General features: G+C 28.5%; 3 protein-coding genes and 1 non-coding gene across 4 annotated transcripts; 1 reads left to right on the top strand and 3 right to left on the bottom strand.

Moving 5' to 3' along the window:
* Nucleotides 1–6,301: 6,301 nt before the first annotated feature.
* Nucleotides 6,302–6,394, bottom strand: TRNAY-GUA. The gene is made up of 2 exons: nt 6,358–6,394; nt 6,302–6,337 (listed from the first exon to the last, which is right to left on the bottom strand). It is a non-coding gene; the product is annotated as a tRNA-Tyr (tRNA).
* A 2,851-nt stretch (nt 6,395–9,245) lies between these two features.
* LOC8285341 (F-box/kelch-repeat protein At3g06240) lies at nt 9,246–10,850 on the bottom strand. The gene has a single exon (XM_002512885.3). The coding sequence runs from the start codon at nt 10,618–10,620 to the stop codon at nt 9,460–9,462; it is 1,161 nt and encodes a 386-aa protein (XP_002512931.1). The 5' UTR covers nt 10,621–10,850; the 3' UTR covers nt 9,246–9,459.
* Nucleotides 10,851–13,731: 2,881 nt separating this feature from the next.
* On the top strand, nt 13,732–14,893 carry LOC8285340 (ribonuclease 3). The gene is made up of 3 exons (XM_048378532.1): nt 13,732–14,116; nt 14,192–14,387; nt 14,506–14,893. The coding sequence occupies exons 1-3, from the start codon at nt 13,961–13,963 to the stop codon at nt 14,805–14,807; spliced, it is 654 nt and encodes a 217-aa protein (XP_048234489.1). The 5' UTR covers nt 13,732–13,960; the 3' UTR covers nt 14,808–14,893.
* A 2,063-nt stretch (nt 14,894–16,956) lies between these two features.
* LOC8285339 (F-box/kelch-repeat protein At3g06240) lies at nt 16,957–18,589 on the bottom strand. The gene has a single exon (XM_015715330.3). It carries the CDS (start codon nt 18,292–18,294, stop codon nt 17,176–17,178), a length of 1,119 nt encoding a protein of 372 aa, XP_015570816.1. The 5' UTR covers nt 18,295–18,589; the 3' UTR covers nt 16,957–17,175.
* Nucleotides 18,590–21,255: the final 2,666 nt, after the last annotated feature.

Raw genomic sequence — 21,255 nt, 5'->3', positions numbered from 1 at the left:
GCAATCATACCTATTTAAATTGCACTTTTGATGGTTTAATAGAAAGATGATTCTATTCATCTAAGAGCATATAAATGATATGATAAAGACTCTCTTCTATCTTAACTGAGGTTTCGATTTAAAGTCTTTAATACGCAACTATATTAAAACTCATGAGATAATATTATATCACCTGTAAAATTCATATTCAGCACACTCTAAATTATTAAATAAAATATGTATGTTATAGAAATTCAATATAAATAATATTTTAAATGTTATTGATGGCAAGTTCCATATTTAGTTACATAATTATATAAAGTCATAATGAAGAAATTAAGGCTTTTGAGACAATTTAGTAAGTTAAGAATTTCTTAGTTCATTCTTTCTTAATTCAGTTAATCTGTTAAAGCGGATCGTGACAGTTAATCTGTTAAGGTGAAACTGATATTAAGGAGAGGGAGAGAGTTCTAGAAGAAAAGACAAATGACATTGTTCAAGTAAAAAGATGTTCTGCAAATGCAAAGAAAAGCAATGTTATTTGGCCATGAAACCTATTTCTTCTACACTAAGAAATTGCCACATAAACAGATAGCTTTTATAAGGTAAGACTGATAATGGGGGATTCAATCAGTTTTAACTCTCGCATTTGTTTTTCTTTTAAGACCCCACCAATAATAGAGGGTCGTGGCTTTCACTTTTATGGTTTTTTTGTTTTGTTTTAATGCCACGTGTCAGTTCATTATCTTTTTGTTAGGCTTCACACGATCGGTTTATGAAGTGGCTACTTACTGTGCTGTTTGATTTGAGACCAATACAGATGATTGTGACCCGTGAATGGCTCTCTACTTTTGCTTGTCCTCAAAAGAAGACCAACCAACTTTGCTTTCCAATATATATATAAGAAAAAACATTAAAAATACTCCTACTTCTTTTTATTTTTTATCAAATTTACACTATATTTTATTTCTTATTTTTACTGTGTTAAATATAAAAAATACAGTTTTTGAATTTTTAATTTACAGTTTTAATAAAATAATTAAAAAATAACCACTTCGTAAATTTAAAAAAGACAATTTCTTTTTTTTTTTTTTAAATTACACTATAATATCTTTTAAAAGTTTTCTATAAATAACAGATGCTCCAACTTTTTTTTTTTTTTTTTAGCAAGTGCATTAGCTGAATTGTGCCATTTGGCAGTTCCAAATTTCTGTTCTCTCTTTTAAAATTGCATGTTGATTTAACCTAAACTTGAGATTTTGTAACTAGAAAAGATATTTTTAATAACAGTAAGCTAAATTCATTGAAGTTATTTAAATATTTATATTTGAATATAATCTACAACAGATTTCATATTTGAATATTTTGAATCAGCCGTTCATGATTGGAGTTAGATAGGGATAATATGGTAGCTGACAAGTTACTAACCATTTCTCAGGATGAATGGTTTTTTAATCGCCTAATTTTTGTAATGATATATTGGATTTGGATGCTCAAATAAGTGAAAATTCAGAATTTTTTAGTTTTTACCCTTTTTATATTGGACCTTTATGTATTCTTTTATATTTTAATAATGATCTAGAAAGACGAAATTGATCAGAGTGTCAAGTATCTAACGTCTTTTTCAATTCAATTCTTATATGTGATATTAATATTATATGATTTTAGGTTTGATTTAATTATCGTCATTTACCGTCTTTTTCAATTCAATTTATATAAATATACAAATTGTTTCGTTCAGTTCGATTAATTTTTAATTCAGTTTGGCTTAGTTCATTTATAAAATTGATTCAAATTATTTCGTAAAAGTAATACAATTTGATTTTGAATTGAACCGACTGAATGCTCACTCTTACTTTTACAGATACTTTTTTAACTATTGTTTATAAAAAATATATATATCAAAAGTTAAGCAAAACACTATGAAATCACATAATATTAATGTCAAATTTCTCTAAATTTCTTTATAGAAATGGAACAACTAGTTACGACAATAATTATTTCAATTTATAGACTCCTTAAATGTTTTCTATAGCTCTAAATATATTATTGTGAATAGTTATATTCTTTAACCTAGTAGGTGACTTTTTCATAATTCCCCAAAGTTCTTCATTCTTCTCTTTTAGGAAGCAAAGTATGAATTCTATCTGATTTTAAACTAGAATTGGATCAAAATAGACTTAGTTAGATTCGAGTCCAACTGAACATTGTAATTCAGACAAGTTTAATATTTTCGCAAACTAGAAATCGGAATATAAGTTTTAAACTATGAAATGTGCAAGTTTTTATATGTTCTGTGACCCTTCACAAAACAAGAAATGCTGAGTGTCTGAACAAAAACTGTTGGTCGTGTCATATTTAGCGGATTGGCATGGCATCCAATTTAGCACTTTATTCCTAATTCCTCTTTTCTATTTTTCTTTTCTTTTCTTTTCTTTTCTTTTCAAGTGACCTTGTATTATACATCTAGGATGTGGCTATATTCTCTTTGAGCTTAAGGGTAAATATGTAATTACTCAACCCAATAAATTAACTTAAAAACGAGTATGCTTAAAGATTAAATAAATAAAAAAAGATGAATAATTTTTTTAGATAAATATAAATCATTAATCATATACCGGATTTAATAAATTATGAATTATATAATAGGAAGTAAATAGTAAGTGAGATAATTAATATTTTTAGTATCTTAATTTATCAAGAAATAATAATTCAGTAGTTAAATTTTTTAAATTAATAATTGAGTGTGGCAACTTATAAAAAAATAATAAAGTTGTGTTTTTAGCAGGTAATTTTTATTATTTTTTTCAATTTTTACAGATATAGATGAGAGAACAAAAATTATTGAACACGTCAAAAACTTGAGTGGATTGACTAGTAATATAGCCTTAGATTAAATTTTATCTTATATAACTCTCTTTCTTTAATTTTTATTGATCCTCAATTTAGTAGTCCTTGATTTTTAATTCATAAATCTTAATATTTATTGCATTACAAAACTCTAATAACTCAGTAAAAATATATATATATATGACAGATAAATTTATCATTTTATTATTTTTACAATATATTTTTATTACATGTATTTTTTTTATTTAACATAAAAAAAATATCGACATTGATATTTATAATGTATGACCAGTTAAAAATATTATATCTTTTATAAATAATCTCACTTAATTATTAGACCACTCAATTATTATTTTTTGATAAATTTAGATAATAAAAATAAAATTATGGTATAGTAAACCTATCTTATTATCGATGAGATTCTGAAATTTAAATGGATAGATGTTCAGAGGGCAGTGGCTGCTAACACTAATTTGATTCCTACATTAATTGGGAAACAGCTGAATTTAAACGAAACGGAAAGAGAATTTATGCCAAAGAAGTGACAAACATACTCAGAGTCAACCTTTTTATTTTCTTTGTAACCAGAGCAAATTATTAATTTGAATTTAGGAAAAGGCAGCAAAAAAGAAAAAGACATTATCAATGCCCAATACCCCTTGCGACGTTTCAGGAACTGAAACGACGTAGCTCAAAAAGATTTGTCTGAAAAATGTCCTGGTCCTGTCCTAAAGAAATTATAAAAGGAGGGAAAATTGGAAAATGATTTTAGGTTTCTCAAATAATATATGCCATTTTTTTTATTAAAGTATGAATAATTATATTTTTATTTTTATTTTTATATTATATTAAACTTAATTAATTAATTATCAGCTGTAAAAATTTCTGATATAATCAACTTAGAAATATTGAAAAATATCCTAATAATAATTTAGTATCTTGTAATATTTATTAGCGCATAGTTGATATTTTTATTTATAAAGATTAAAAATAAAAATTTAAATTTAAATCTCTTTTTTATCATTTATTTTTTTATTGATACATATAAATATTGATTATTTTTATGATAATTTAAGAAAATAGTTCAATATTCTAGCGAACGGTCTATTAGATTTATAATAAATATATATATTTTATGAGATGGACCAAAATGGTAGTATGAGTGCCCCGTTATAGCCGGAAAACTTTATAATAAAATGCATATAAAAGAAAGTAAGTGAATTTAAAAATAAAAAATGCAGGTTGCCAAAAGAAAAAAAAGAAAAGAAAAGAAAAAGTAGGTCGCCAAAAGAAAGTCAATCCACTTGGCACGCAGCAGATAAAATACAATAATTAAAATGGGCTTTATAGGGTGCTTCTTTAACTGAAAATGGGCTTAGATATCTGGGCTCCATTTGCTCTGTTTATCAACATAGAAGACAGTGACAGGGACACTAGGCGGGATGGGGGTTACAATTGCCCTTTTCAGACAAATGGATTCCATTTTAAATTAAAATGATTCCTTATTCCTAATTGGTAATGGAAAAGTTTAGCAACAATATTTTCAGATTTGATTAGAAATCTCTCAATTATATCTCTCTAAATAGTATAAAAAGATTTGTCCAAATTATATTAGATCATCCAATCAATCAAATTTTTTTATCTTTTTTCTTTTAAAAAAAAAAAAAGAGAGAGAACTTTTTCTTTTTTAATTTCTTTAAACCATTTTAGATAATGGACCGTACGCTATAAAATAAAAAATAGCAATCTCTTTAAATTCAATTTAAAAGTGATAAACTTCTACTATTATCAGTCAAATTTAAATTCTTTTTATTCTCACGATAAAAATATTAATTAAACCACTTTTTTGCTCACAAATAGAGAGGGTCTAATAATAATATGTTAAATAGAAAATACTAAGATAAATGAATAGAATCTTATGTTAAATCAAAGTACATAGCTTTCTACCTAAGTGATAGTGATTAAAAAAGAAAAAGAATTTCTTGCTTGTAAAGGTACTAAAGTATGTAATTAGGGCTTGCATGAAAGAAACTAATAGCTACTTTGATTAGATAAATTGATTTCTAAAGGTTAATGTTTCTTTTTTTTTTTTTTTAAGTTGATGATGGAACCTCAAACTATAATTAAACTCCATTTTTTGATTCCTTGTGGGTTTATTGGGTAATATAATTTATTATTATCCTTTTCTCATGGCAGTGGAAGCTGATACGATGACACGAGAGCTTGAGATTCACTACATCATGCATGAAAAATATATATTTTTAAAAAAAAAGAAAAAACATAGAAATTCCTTTTAAGAGCATTTAATTAAGCATAGCTAATTAAGTTATTATGTGACATAAGTAAATATATATATATATTCTCATGGTTTCTTCTCTAAATGGATGCTCATGGTTTTATTTGCTTACATGCCTGCACGTCGGATTCCAAGATTTTCGACTCATCATTCCACTTATTGATTGCTTTTTTTAATTTTTTTTTATTGTTCCTTGAATTTTAATTTCTTTTTTCTTTCTTATCTTTACCAACAAATATTAAAAAACCCAACTTTTATTTTTCTTTCTTAAATCTCCTTTTCCATTTTTTTTTATATGTAAATGTTAGAAAGAAAGTGAGAAGAGAGTTAATTATAGCTAAACACTTAATTTAGTCACACGTAATAAGATAAGCAACAATGGATAAATAGAATAATAACCAAATATTAAGTGAAAATAATAAAATATACAACCTAAGTAGTTTTATTCCACTTTTTTATTAATTAGTTTTCCATGACAGATATTGATTGGAAAAAAAAAAGAAAACAAATTCCTTCATATTTGTATACCTGTTTCCCATACAACAAGGAAATAAAAAAAATTTAAATATATATATATATATATTCTTTTCTACTATATTTGATTTATGGGACGGAATAATTCTAATTTCTATGATTTATAGGTGTAGAATAACTATTGTAAAGTAAAATTATAATTTTAAAGTTTAATTAGTAAAAAAAGGACAGAAATGATAATAAGAATGAATAATTTTTATTATTGATATTTGATTTGTAAGAAGTTATTATAGTATCAGTTGGAATTTCCAATTAATAGGATCACCTAATTATTCTCTCTAGTAGATAATAAATATTTTGAGAATAATATGATTAAAATGTTATAATTAATTTAGAAAACAATGTATATTGTCTATTATGGATACAAAAACCAATGTGGCAAAGAATCCAATATCTTCAACTTTACAAAAAAAATTGTGTTCTTAACTCAGCTGAATTTTTTGAAATTATGTAACTCATTTTTAAAAGAAGATTTATATATTAAATAATATTTATGAACTATTTATCATTTTCCTTTATGAAATATCAGGATATTGTTTTGGCGAGAGAGATGCTATATAACAAAAATCTTAATAGAATAAATAAATAGTATTCTTCAATTTTGTGACTTCAAGTTAAAAGAAGTCAAAAAACAACAAAAAATCCGACCTGCCGGATTCGAACCAGCGACCTAAGGATTCGCTGTTAGGAACTCCCCACTACAGTCCTCCGCTCTACCAACTGAGCTAAGGTCGGTTTGTGGTAACTAGGTCTTTTATATTGTAGTAGACAAATACGTAGACTAGGGCTGGCAATTTTGGATCAAAGTGATTGTATTGAGACAGGCATATAATAAAAATATTTAATACGAATATAATCCATTTATTAATAATGTCAAAACTATGAAACTTAATATAAAAATAAAAAAAATAGATTTGGATATACTCATGAAGATTAATAAAAAGAATAAATGCAATATCAATTTATCCTCCGTAATAAAATTTATCACTATCTACTTATTAAAATCAAAGTTTTTGAAAATACTTAATATTAAATCGTTAGACATAATAATTTCAAATTTAAAATATATATTAATCTATCTAATTAAATTTGTCATATTGCATATTTGATACGTTAAACCTATTAATCCACTTAAAAATTAACATATCATAAATAAATTGACCCATTTATAAATCTAGTCTCAAATTACTACTTATCATATATTCTTGCACAAGAAGGTCATGTCGAATATTATCAGCTCTAATTGGATTATTTATCTAACTAAAATATGTAAATAATAAAGGATTAATATTTAGGTATTTATTCTATGTGTAGGTACTAATTTTATTCTTTTTTTTTTTTAGATTAACTCTGTTGGCTATACCAAAATTATAAACTTTTCAATGAGATGTGTGAAGGTTTTTCTTTTTCTTTTTCTTCTCCCATGAAATTAAAATAATAATAATAATAATAATAAAAGAAAAAAGCAAGTCAAGGATGTAGGCATTTAATTATACATCTATAGCTTTTAAATTTAGGGGTGTAAATGGGGATCCTGCATTATTGGATCCATAAGCTGGAATGGAGCCTTATAATTGAACATTTGGCATTCAATCTTCCTGCAAAGAAGGAGAAGGAAGCAGTGCATGTGGATTTAACACTCTCCTAGAGATCCGTTTCTTGATATGATCTTAGTCAAAGCTTTTAAAGTCAGCATTTTTCTTTCTTTTATTTAGTATCTTTCAGAACCTGCAGTGTTGATCTTTCTAGCAAGTACCAATTTAAAGATCAATCTGATATTCGCATGGCCTCCCAATATAATCCTAGGGCTAACAAATAGGTTGAATAAATTTTGGGCATTTTAGCGTTTATCAAATGAAAAGGTTTGTATTTCCTACAGAAAAGAATGAGTAGGTTGTGGCATTAGCAACTTTACTTGTGGAAACAGCAAAATTTGTGGTGCTAATATTGTAGCAACTGGATAAATCAAAGGAGTTCAAAAATCATGTTTGATTCTCTGAAAGGAAGCTTCATTGAACTTCTACATAAATCCTGATGATTAATTTGTGGATATTGTTAATCTCTCTCCAATCAGTTTATATATGGCCTCACTCCTATTATTTTTGTTGAAATGACTATCATTAGTTTACAATGATTTCTATCATAATAATAGTTCTTAATTTCTTAAAATATCACAAAATTTATGAAGAGGAAAAACATTACATTAAATTCATATATATTTAAATTTAGTGGGTCTTTGGCATTTAACAACAGATTGGTAACTTCATTTAATTGAATAAAAATGTGGACAATTTAGTAATTACAGTCAAGAACAGGACAGATTGGAGTCTATTAAAAACTTATGACAGGGAACAGCCACACCCATAATTTATCAATTTATCAAACTTAAACATTAATGGTTAATCTTATCTTTTAGTGCAAGTCAACCATGAAGGAGAGACACTTCAGCTATAAATACCACGCTATCCACTCCCCTGCCTCTTCACAACTGAGCAAGAAACTATAAATCTGTATCTAGCTAAATCATGGCCAAGCCTGTTTGTTTCCTTGCAATCTTTTTCATGCTCATTCTCCTTGTGAATGCAGGTGAGTTTCTGCAATCGTATGATATGATTATATACCATACAGGGTTTCTTAAACTGAATTTTAAATGTTTTCTTACGTACATTATTATGCAGAGGAGACAATTGAAGCCCGCAAAATATGTGAGAAAAGGAGCAAAACATGGTCTGGGGTGTGTACCTTATCATCGCACTGCGACAGGCAATGCAGGAAATGGGAGGGAGCTGACCATGGAGCATGTCACCAACGATACCTGGTCACACGTGCTTGCTTCTGCTACTTCAAATGCTAAGTATAGTTAATTAAGCGCCTTTAACTATGTCTAAGTTATGGTATAATGACCTGCAATGTCTATTACTTAGAACTTTCCAAAATACCCAGAAAATAATGAAGGCAAAACATATTGTAGTGGCGTCGTAAGAATAAATTTGTAGTTGTAGCAAACCCTAGAGGCTTCACATATTGTTTCTGGCTAAAATGTTTAGCTGGTAAAGTGTATGTGGACTGAAGACATGTTTGTTTGTTTTCGGGTCACTTTCTAATCGTTGTTTCGCTTCATGTGTTAGATGTTTTTATGTCCTCAATATTTTATCCAAACAGTGCTAATGACTACTGCAACTGTTCTAGTTATTATTGTTGTTATTATTATTATTGTTATTATTATTATTATCTAAGCTGTTCAAATCTCTAATGATAACGTTTCAAATTATTATGATCAGCTCATCCAATTCTACTGATTAAATAATATTATGATACTTAGCCTGGACTTTTTCTACAGGATAAGTAGTTCTTGTACTTCCATTTTGCGACACTACAAATTTACACAAATATACATGGTAGTGATAAATAGTCTTGCACCTCCTCACCACCATGACTGGAGAGCATCTATGTGTATCAGATATTCTTTAATATTATCTAAAATTGTGCTAGCAGAACCCAATCAAGCTCCAATTTAGATAACATGTTCCACTCTAATTCAAAACTTTTGAGCAGAAGATCACCTTTAAACAATGATATTAACCAATTGAGCTTCACAATCATTCTGACATTCACAATTAATATAAATAACAAGCATGCGTGATGATATGACGATCCATAAAATCACTGCCCACAAAAAGTTATAAAATTACATCTCTGAATTAAGAGCATTGACGGAATTAAGTAAAGAAAATTCAGTACAGTAATCTCTAATAATGCACCAGTTGCATCTCAGCTTTGCCTCTACTCATATTTTGTTTCTAAGCTTCAATGCAACTGGGCCCTCCATTCAAAGTGACAATTTGCAAGGATTCTGGCAGACCGTCAATCTGAAACTCGGTAATTGTTTCTGTAGCAGGGTTCCATAAGAGTAGTTGACCACTCCAAGTGGCCATAAACACCTCTCCATTTCTCCAAAACCCTAATGGTTTCTCCACACATGGAAGGGATGATATAGTGAACAGTTTAGTCCATGATTCTTTCACACCATATTCATACATTATCCATATATCAATGAACTCTACACCGAATGAACAATCAGAGGAGAGGAGCATAGTCACATATTCACTCAAACAGAAAAACGTCCAGAATCTAAAGCAAGTACTGATAGCATCTGGTAGAGGTGATGTTTTGAATATTTCATCGCTCAAGTCAAAAGAAACAATTTTATGTTGATCACCTCCACCCTTAGTCCACCAATGGAATTGACCATTTGCACCCGTATAATGACATCTATCATCAAAACAAGACAGCATAAAAGGCACAACAACATCAACTGTCCTCCATGATTCATTCCTTAAACTATATATTTCAACAAAGTAATCACCTTGTAGATCATTGGGATAGACCAAAAACATCTTGAGTATCTTGTAGTCATTAGTTTTTCTGTCAAATCCAAATTCAACTAGCTGCAAGCTAGAATGAACAGTATTTGGAGGACGCGAAGCATTAGATTGTGGAATAATCTTAATCTCGGAAGTTAAAGGGTTCCATAGAATCACATTACAATCAGTTTCATAAGAGTACCTCCATCTGCTTAAAACAATATCAGGGTCATATAAATCACGAAGACAAATGAAGCCATTAGAAGAAGAACCTACAATTGATATATCTGACATGTTCTCCATAATATCTTTAGGATATGGTATCTCCTTAGGAGCAGACATTTCAAATGTCTCACAAGACAATACAGAGAAAAAATAATTCCTGGTGCTCATATCCCGACGTTTAACAACAACAGGGTGAGGAGAATTATCGTAATTCTGATGTTCACCGTTACAAAGAAGTTTCTTATAAATAAATTTTGGATCAGAAAGAAGAGCACACCAAGATTTGCAAACGCACCTGAAACGCACGAGATATAGCATAGGTAACCTTAACAAAATTTTGATTATCAAATCTTCAGGCAAATAATCCACCATGGTTGCTAGATTTTCTCTAAACCCTCAAGTAAGATGTGCAAAATGAGAGAACGAACTTTTCCTTAAAGAGCTCTCACTTTCTCTAGTAGTCTCTTGCACAATACTAATTAGTCCAGTGAATCGCCAGTGAGACGCCCATTGTTTTCTCTGCAAGAGTCTATAGAGAATACCTTTTCTGTATGATTACATTTGGTTTCTTTGTTTTGTAAACTGGCAGTGGCGCCCATTGTTTTTCTCTGCATTTGTCCATATATTGCAATAAATTGTACAGTTGGAATTTTACCTATTCTGTCATCCACATTATGCATATGGATACTTATTGCCAAAATCTTCTAAACTTCTTTGATTTTCTGTTTCATACAATTCCTTTTTAATATTTTTTTTCTTCTTTCTTTTAGATAAGATGCGCTAAACAAACATTACAAGAAACACAAATGAGGGAAAGATCTAAACACAAAGCAAAATAAGCATATCAATATCAAGGATCAATCTTTGGTCCAAAAGATTGACAGTAATAGTATCCAATAGATTCCCAGCAATAGCATGTCATCCATTGTTTTGTTTGCACTTTACCTTCTAGTTTCTTTTGACAAAATATATTTTTAAGCTTTTGAATTTTTATTTTTTATTTTATTTCACTTAACTTTTGTACTCTTATTTTTGCTTGTATTGAGGATTTAATGATTTTTAATTAAACAAAAAATAAAAGTACAATAATTCAATAGAACAAATAAAAGTCTCACTAAATATATATAAAAAAATTTCAATAATATCAAAAATATAAATGTAAGGGCTCAATAAAACAAATTAAAATTTTAATGACTTAATGAAATAAAATAGAAACTTCATAGGTTTAATAATAGATTTTGCCTTTTCTATTTTTTTTCATTCATTAGAGTTTGAGTGCAGCTTTTGTTCTCGTGAACTAGTCCATTAGTAGTAGCGACCATATCACTGTGTCGAAGATTGTCTCGTTTGTATTAGGCTTGATTCGAAAGTGAGCCATTTAGGAAAAGGTCTCAAAGGATTATGACAATTGCGGTGATCGTGAATTATCAGAAGAGAACAAATATGAGAGGGGCAAAAAAAAGAGTCATTAATTAAGAGGTTTATGGAAATATTACAAATAAATTGAGAATTTTATTTTGTATGTTGAGATTTATATAGAAAAAAGAGAAAGAGAACATTTCCTTCTCTAATTGAATTGTGATTGTTAGATGGTTTTAGGCCTTGTTTGGAATGGGAGGTTTTTAATAGAAGTTTCACAAAATTTATATATTTTATCAAAATTAATTACGTAGTTAAAAGAATGAGTTAAAATCAATGAATTTTGTAAAATCTTTCATTCTTCCAAAACCTTCAAAATGATGGATTGAAATCGCTCATTTTAATGAATGAAGAATTATTTCAACTTTTTATTTATTTCATAAAAATAGTTAAATACTCTTAGAATCCATTGAGTTAATATACATATCAAAGAAGAAAGGTTGAGTAAATCCACAAAATTTAAAACTAATAAAAATTTAAATTTTTACAATCAAAACTCATAAATTTTAAGAATCTCATTTTAAAAGAGACGTTAAATTTAAAAAAAAAAAAAACCTGAAACCAAAAATAAATTTTGAGATTTTATACAATAAGTTGTGGGTTTATATATTAGAGAATTTAAAATTAGTCCGATTTAGTTCAAAGGCATAAGAAATAATAATTTTCTAAATTCATACATGTATTAATAATTATTAAAAATTTAAAACTTTTAGATTATATTTTTGTTTTCCTTTATACACAATTCTAAAATTGTTCTAGCAAATTGAGATGAGGGATCAATTGATTCCTTGCCAAAGTGGAGAACATCAACCACCCAAAATACTAATACTAATAATGATCATGATAAAACATACTATGAATAGCCAAAACACCAAGTGAAATAGCCAAAATGAGTTATTTTGACTTATTCTTGAGAATTATCATTTGATCCTGCGCTTATATGGATGCTCATTGCCAAACCTTCTAGATTTTATTGATCTTCTGTTTCGTACCATTCTAATTGGTCCAGTGAATTGACAGTAAGGCACCATCGTTTTATGAATAATGATAGGGATAATAATTCTTTCGGCTGCTCCATTTGTCGTATACCTATAATAGAATAAATGACAATTAAAATATATATTTTCTTTTAAAATGAATATTTCATTAATAAAAATAAATAAATATATTTTAATATAAAAAATAAAGAAAACATCAAACATCAATAAATATAAGTAAAGAAATCTATATATAACAATCATTAATCATATTGATGGAGCAGTAAATTGTAATTCTGCGGGAAAAACGCTCCACTCGGTGGCATTAAACCACGAATCGACTTTATAGATGTCTTTTGATGAATCTAATTGTTTAAATATCGAATTTGATTTTTTTTTCTCTTTAACCATAGAGGGAGGAGGCAATACTGCTATAGTAGATGACCATAAAATTCCTATAAAAAGAGAATTCAAAACTCTTATAATACGAGACCATAAAACTTTTCAAAAGACACTAATATTAATTTACAAAAATTAAATAATAATAAAAAGGACCACCGCCGATCGAAAAATAACCAATAGTGGATTAAAAAAGAAAATTTTAATATAAACAAAAGCAAAAAATTAAAATTCGTGTTACTCTACCATTGTTTGGTATAAAACACTTGGAAATACTTGATAACCACAAAATGGTAAAGTATAATCACTAAGAGTAACTAAAGACATTCCATAACTCATTACATGAAATTTTACAATTCCAAGGAGCATGTCATTACTTTTATTTTCATTTTATTAATATTTACAACACTGTTAATTACATCAATTACTTTTTTAATGTTATTTACCTGCAAATTTTAATTTCTTCGGTACTTGTGTTATTATTGCATGGAAAAGAAACAGTATGTATACAAGTGGAATGTGATCTTTCTTAAAGAAATTTCTAAAGGGAAACTCACTCTTATAATTAATAATCATAACAGAGAGAAACTTCAGTGCAACTTTTAGTTTACTAATATGCATCTAAGTTTTAGCTATAAATACCCCAATCCATTTCTCCACCCTTCACATCATCTGAGCATTTCTCATAAGTGAGAGAGAAAAACAAAACTATGGCTAAGACAACTCTTAAACCAGTTTATTCCCTTGCAATATTTTTCTTGCTCATCCTTCTTGCAAGTGCAGATGAGTTTTTTCGTTGTATATATAATTACAAAAGGTTTCTTTAACTGAATCTCGATTGCTTTAATGTGTATCATTATTCAGAGGAAACGACAAACTTGGACGCAGCTGCAAATTTTGACTTCTTTTACTTGGTCATGCAATGGCCTCCGGCCACATGCAGTGGACTTCTTGCACCAGCATGCAATAGGCCAATCATATCCTACAACTTCACGTTGCATGGCTTGTGGCCAGAAAATAACAGTGGATCGAGTCCAGCTGCTTGCCAATCGGTGCCATTTGATATCAGTAAGGTACAATGTTTGAACATATATTCAGTTCACTTCCATTACTGTGTTTTTAATAACGGATTTTTTTCTCTGTAGCAGTTGACTAAAGCTGGTATTATCAACGACCTAAACAAATATTGGCCAAATCTTTTATTAGGACAAAAGAATCAAATATTTTGGAAACATGAATGGCAGAAGCACGGTACCTGCTCTCAGTGGGATTTGGTGGATTACTTTAAGGAATCCATCAAACTAGCTGAAACATTAAATCTTCTGAAAATACTTGAATCTTCAGGTAATACATTATAAATTATATAATGATTGCATTTGGCTTTAATATTTTCTTTTTCTAATTTGGCTTACTTATCTACTATAGTATCTTGAATTTTTGCAATCATAATGATTGAAAACAGGTATAAAACCGGATGATCAACTACATAGAATTGTTGACATAAAAAAAGCCTTCAAAGCACATCAACTAGAACCCCTGATTAAGTGCAACACTAAAAACAAAAGTGATAGCTATCAATTGCATGAGATTCGATTGTGCGTCAATAAAGTTGGAATGCATTTCGAAAAATGTCAACGAAGGGCTGACATGGGATGTGGAGGTTTACAACAAATCATCTTTCCTTCTGCGCAATCCGCAACTCCAAGTCCTCCACCTCCACCTCCAAAAGTTCTCAGAAGAACCTCCTCATCTCCCAAGTTTTAAAAAATAAAGTCCATTGTAACATTTTATAACGACATTCTTATCAAATGTCAATTGCATGGAATAAAAGTACTTGCAATACTAGCTAACATTTCTATAGCATTATGAAAAAAGTGACTGATCAGAAAAAGTTATAACCCTTCTAATCATAAGCAAGTAAAATTGACTAATGGTTTTAGTAGCAGTGCATTTTACTCCATTTGGAAAGGCAGGAACCAGAAATTGTTTGAAAGTGTAAATGCTGAGATTGGTTCGGTCTTTAAGCAACCACCCAACTTGTTGACCAGGTGTATGCGGATTATGTCAAAAGCTTGAAAGTTATATAGGATGTGGCTTGAAAGTTTATAAGCTTTTGAATGCAGTGTCAGCACTTGTAACGGTGTTATATAATTTAGTCGTTATTTACTAATAGTCATATTCATAAGTACTAAAGTAATAAAAAAATAAATTACAGATCCTAAAATAAGAATACGTTAAACCGTAAAAAAATTTATTGAAATTTTTTCAATTATATATGTGAATTATCTTCAAGCAGTTAACCACTAAATAAACAAAAAAATAAATAAAGTTAAATTGTTAAATTATGCATCAAATTCAGCTATAGCTTGGACAAATTCTCGTGACTGTTCGCATCTAGCTAGGTATTTATTACATAAATTTATGTGTTAGAAGTTTTCGTGGACTATTTATAATATGTTGGCAAAATTAAAAAATAAAATTATAAAACTTGACAATTGAATCCATTATCTTTATGGCCAAAGTGGAACTAAATTAATATTTATAATTTCAGAAATTCAAATGTCAAAACAAAGTAAAATGCCCATTTTATACCAAAATTTTCCAGATTCATTGATTTTCTATTTTGTACAATTCTAATTAATCCAATAAACTGACAGTATGACGACACCATTGTTCAATGAGTAATGATATATATAGTAATTCATGGGATTCTTTTACCTTATGCAGTAGGTTTTCTTATTATTATTATAATGATTTTTCATTTACTAATTATTGATTTTAATGGGAAAAACTTACAAAAGTATAGCTATCACAAGCCAATAGGCTTACCAAATACACCCACTAATAAAAACACCTGAAACCCTTTTGGAAGTGAAAGAACCCCAGGAAGATAAAAATACAAAAGTTCGTGAGAAAGACAAACATTACATGAGAAAACCAAACAGGTTTTGAAACTAATGAAACTGAAGTAGCAGCAACAACACATTCGGTCTTCAAAAATTTCTGAGAACTTCAAGCATGCCCGAAATCAGCATTATGCATGCACATTATCACCTTGTTTTTATATATATCTCTGCACATTTTACAAATGACTGGAAACAAGACCATTAAACCACACAAACAGCAAACCATCATTAGAACTAAGAGCAAAACATCCATCAAGCTGAGAGCAACATCATTCAACCATTAAAACTGAGAACAAAGTTAATAAACCACACACACAGCCAGCAAGCTAACAATATTTCTGCATCAATACCAGACACTTACAGCCAAGCTATTTATTGTAGCGATATAGGAACTTTTTGGCCAAAGTATCCGCAACTGAATTAGACTCCCTAAGGACATGGGCAAAAGATAGGTTAGATAATGACTTTCTAACACTGTAAATCTTTCCCAACACTTCCCAAAGTCTCCAAGGCGATTCCTTAATAGCTCCATGTATCCAAGAGATAGCGTTTGAGGAATCAGAACCAATGATAATCTTATAGGATTGAAAGATATCAGGAATCGAGGTGATTATCTCCAGTGCACAAAAGATTGCATTAAATAGAAGGATGAACATTCCATTTTAGTGGGTTTTCAGGAGGAGGTAGCCAAAGATTTGCAGCCGGTTAAATTGTGACATATAGATATATAAACGTAACTACAACTAGCTATATATCTTTTCAAAAAATTATTTTTGAGACTATCTTAAATATCAAAACCAATCAAGTGTAGTAGTATTGCAGGACAACAATATTAAGAGTTGGATCTACTGAGAAATTTCATTTACAAGAATAACTAATTTTTGGGTACTTTACACTTAAAAAATGTATTTTGCACCTTCTCGTCACCATGACTGGGGGGCATCAATGTACATAAGTTATTCTAATATTATCTAAAACTGTGGGAGGAGAACAAATTTAAGTTCCAATTTAGATAACATGTTCTACTTTATTTCAAAACTTCAAACAGTGAATTTAACCAATTGAGCTTCACAATCATTCTCACATTCACAGATAATACAATTAACAAGCATGATAATACATAAAATGACTAATTATAAAAAGTTATAAGATCACATCTCTGAATAAAAAAGAATTACAGCAATCTCTAATAATGCACTGTCATTGCATCTCAGCTTTGCCTCTGCTCATATTTTCTTTCTAAGCTTCGATGGAATTGGCCCTCCATTAAAAGCGACAATTTGCAAGGATTCTGGCACACCATCAATTTGAAACTCGGTAATTGTTTCTGTACCGGGGTTCCATAAGAGTAGTTGACCACTCCAAGTGGCCATAAACAATTCCCCATTTCTCCAAAACCCTAATGGTCTCTCCACACATGGAAGGGATGATACAGTGAACAGTTTAGTCCATGATTCTTTCACGCCATATTCATACATTATCCATATATCAATGAACTCTACACCGAATGAACAATCAGAGGAGAGGAGCATAGTCACATATTCACTCAAACAGAAAAACGTCCAGAATCTAAAGCAAGTATCGATAGCATCTGGTAGAGGTGATGTTTTGAATTTTTCATCACTCAAGTCAAAAGAAACAATTTGATATTGACCATTTTCATCCTTAGACCACCAATGAAATTCACCATTTGCACCCGTATAATGACATCTATCATCAAAAGAATAGAACTTAAAAGGCACAACAACATCAACTGCTCTCCATGAATCATTGCTTAAGCTATATATTTCAACAAAGTAATCACTTTGTGGCCCATTGTGAAAGACTAAAAACGTCTTGAGTATCTTGCAGTCATTAGATTTTCTGTCAAATCCAAATTCAACTAGCAGCAAGCGAGAATAAGTAGTATTTGGAGGACGCGAAGCATTAGATTTTGGAATAATCTTAATCTCAGAAGTTAAAGGGTTCCATAGAATCATATTACAATCAGTTTCATAACAGTCCTTCCAGTTGCTTAAAACAATATCAGGATCATATATATCACGAAGACAAATGAAGCCATTAGAAGAAGAACCTACAATTGATATATCTGACATGTTCATCATAATATCTTTAGGATATGGTATCTCTCGAGGGGCAGATATTTCAAATGTATCACAAGAGAATACAGAGAAAAAATAATTTCTGGTACTAATATCTTGACGTTTAACAACAACAGGGTGAGGAGAATTATCATAATTCTGATGTTCACCACTAAAAAGAAGTTTCTCATAAATAAATTTTGGATCAGAAAGAAGAGCACACCAAGATTTGCAAACGCACCTGAAACGCACGAGATGTAGCATAGGTAATCTTAACAAAATTTTGATTATCAGATCTTCAGGCAAATAATCCACGATGATTGCTAGATTTTCTCCAATCCCTCAAGTAAGATGGGCAAATTGAATGAACAAACTTTTCCTTGAAGAGTTCTTACTCTCTCTAGTAGTCTCTTGCAGAATACCAATTAGTCCAGTAAATTCCCAGTGAGACGGCCATTGTTTTCTCTGCAAGTGTCTGTAAATGGAAAAGAAAAAGTCAATGGATTCTGTATGATTACATTTGGTTTCTGTTTTATAAATTGAAGGTGGCGCCCTTTGTTTTGCATGTGTCTATATATTGAAATAAATTGTAGAGTTGGAACTTCACCTTATTTTATCACCCACATCGTTCATATGGATAGTTATTACCAAAATCTTCTAATTCTCTTTAACTTTCTGTTTTGTACTATTCTTTTTTATTTTTGTTTAGGAAAATTTCCTTTTTATAAATAAGATGCCATATAAACAAATAAGGGAAGAAAAGCTCAAAAAACAAACAAAAGAAACATATCAAGGATTAATCAGTTCATTGTTTAAGACTTGAAACAAAATAAGTCAATCAGTTTCAGGAACACAATCATGAAAGTTGTTGGAATCTATGGTTTTTTCTGCTAAGAGATGTTGGAAAGTTTCTTGAAGAGTATATATATATTTCTTCTCTTTCTCTTTTGTTGTTGAGATATTAACTGAAGGAAAAAAAGAATAGGCCGCACAGAATGTATATTGTTTTTCTAAAAGAAAATAGGAAAACTTGTAACTCTATTGTATTTATTCGTTTTATTATTATTAATTTATCCTAATTTGTGAAACTCTGCTAACATATACATCCTAATTAACATGGGCGGATTTAAGAGGGCGGCAATGAGGCCACTTGTCCCCACTGCTCAAAGAAAATATATATATATATATATAATATCGGTTATCTTTTATTTTACTCCATTGATATTTTTTTAATATATAATATTAAATCTTTTTAATACTATATATTACGGGTCACCAAAAAAAATTGAAGAAACCGAAGAATTGGTCGAGAATAAAAAAAATCAAACTGCAAAAATAACATATCTAAATTTTTTTTTTAATTTTTAGCTTCAATTTTAATTTTACACATAAAAAAATTAACGGTTCAGTTAATTGTTTGAATTTATATACATATATATAACCTTTAATATATGTAGCATTGATGTGTAATTGTTATATTTATTATAATTGTTAATTATTTGTAATGTTTTATTTGGTAAAATAGTAGTAGACTAAGGCTGGTATATTTGGATTAGAGTGATTGTATTGAGACATGCCTATAATATAAAATATATTTAATGTGAATATAATCCATTTATTAATAATGTTGAAAATATGAGAGATAAAAAATAGAATTAGAATATACTCATGAAGATTAACAAAAAAAAATAAATGCAATAGCAGTTTATCCTCCCTAATAAAATTTATCACTAATCAAAATTTTGAAAATACTTAATATTAAATCATTAGACATAATATTTTCAAATTTAAAATATATATTGATCTAGCTAATTAAATTTTTCGACTTTGCATTTTTAATGCGTTAAACCGGTTAATTCGTTTAAAATTTAATATATCATAAATAGACTGATCTAAAGGTGTTTATCTTTAAATCTAATCTCAAATTACTACTTATCATATATTTTTGCACAAGTGGGTCATGTCGAAAATTATCCACTCAGATTGAATCATCATTTATCTAACTGAAGGATGTAGGCATTTAATTATACATCTACAGCTTTTAATTTTGGATAAATCTTGATGGCTATATTCTGCGTAGAGATATCTTTTTTTAGTTATTAATTTGTTTAATTTAATATAATATTTTATTAATGTTCACACGAAATAGGGATTAAAGAACAAGAATAAAATATTGCTACTAATCCTATATCATGCACAAATAATATATGGCACATTACATGTATTTTTCATTTTAAAAGAAAATTGTCAATCAAACACACACACACACAATAATATCTTTTTTTTTTCAATTTCAGAAAAAAGTTTGTAATCATTTAGCCACTCAAGGTACAATATTTACTACAGTTACATATGCTATATATTTAAAAATAACCTTTTAATAGTTATTTATTAGTTTGTCACTAATTAATTTGTGAGACTAATACTATGATTATATAATTATTATTTGCTAGTATTTTTTAATATTTGTAGTAAATTAAAACAATTCACTATAATATTTTTACTATGGCTAAAACATTATAGCTAAATAATTATTTCCATGAAATTAAAATATCATAACAAATTTGATATATTTTGCAATATATGATTAGTTTTGTGATCTAACAATTTACTAAAATTATATATAGTTATAAAGAGTTAATTTTTGTAGTTAATGTAATGATTTAGCTAAAAAAAACTTTAGTTATATATGGCAATTGTTATTTTTTTCCCTTTTTTTTGTTCGGATCAATGTAAATCAAGAAAAAGATGATGGAATTTGAAGACTTCAACTTGAATCCCATATATTACCTTTTTTTTATAAAACATTACCTAAAATTATCTACTATATAAATAAATAAATGAGAGTTTAAATTAAATTAAGATTAGGTAGTAATTTGTTGTTAAAGCAATTATTGACAAGACTTAAAGACTGGTTCAACTTTCATTTATCACAAAACAATTTTTTTTTTTACTTATTTATTAAATATATATGGTTAGTATCATTTTTTTTATTTTTTATTTTCTAAGTTTGTTATTTTAGATATAACTTTAATTCTATACATGAATCATCTTTTTATATACATTCTTAATTCTTTTAATTACTACAAAATAAATTTTCACATCTATATCTAATAATTATCAATTGAGCCAATATCTATGAACAAATACTTTCTTTTGATCTAATTAAGATAATCAAAATATACAATCATCCTTAATTGATTAAATTTATGATAACAAATTCTT

This window comes from Ricinus communis, chromosome 8 (assembly GCF_019578655.1).
Source record: "Ricinus communis isolate WT05 ecotype wild-type chromosome 8, ASM1957865v1, whole genome shotgun sequence".
Taxonomy (NCBI): domain Eukaryota; kingdom Viridiplantae; phylum Streptophyta; class Magnoliopsida; order Malpighiales; family Euphorbiaceae; genus Ricinus; species Ricinus communis.
The sequence above is the reverse complement of the archived record's forward strand: the minus strand, read 5'-3'. Positions and strand labels throughout refer to the sequence as shown.

Bases quoted from the DNA above. Each gene is read 5' to 3' on its own strand.
- LOC8285340 (XM_048378532.1), top strand. From the start codon at position 13,961: ATGCAATGGCCTCCGGCCACATGCAGTGGACTTCTTGCACCAGCATGC. The intron at 14,117-14,191 runs GTACAATGTTTG...TCTCTGTAGCAG, and splicing joins TGCCATTTGATATCAGTAAG to TTGACTAAAGCTGGTATTAT. The intron at 14,388-14,505 runs GTAATACATTAT...GATTGAAAACAG, and splicing joins GAAAATACTTGAATCTTCAG to GTATAAAACCGGATGATCAA.
- LOC8285341 (XM_002512885.3), bottom strand. From the start codon at position 10,620: ATGGTGGATTATTTGCCTGAAGATTTGATAATCAAAATTTTGTTAAGG.
- LOC8285339 (XM_015715330.3), bottom strand. From the start codon at position 18,294: ATGCTACATCTCGTGCGTTTCAGGTGCGTTTGCAAATCTTGGTGTGCT.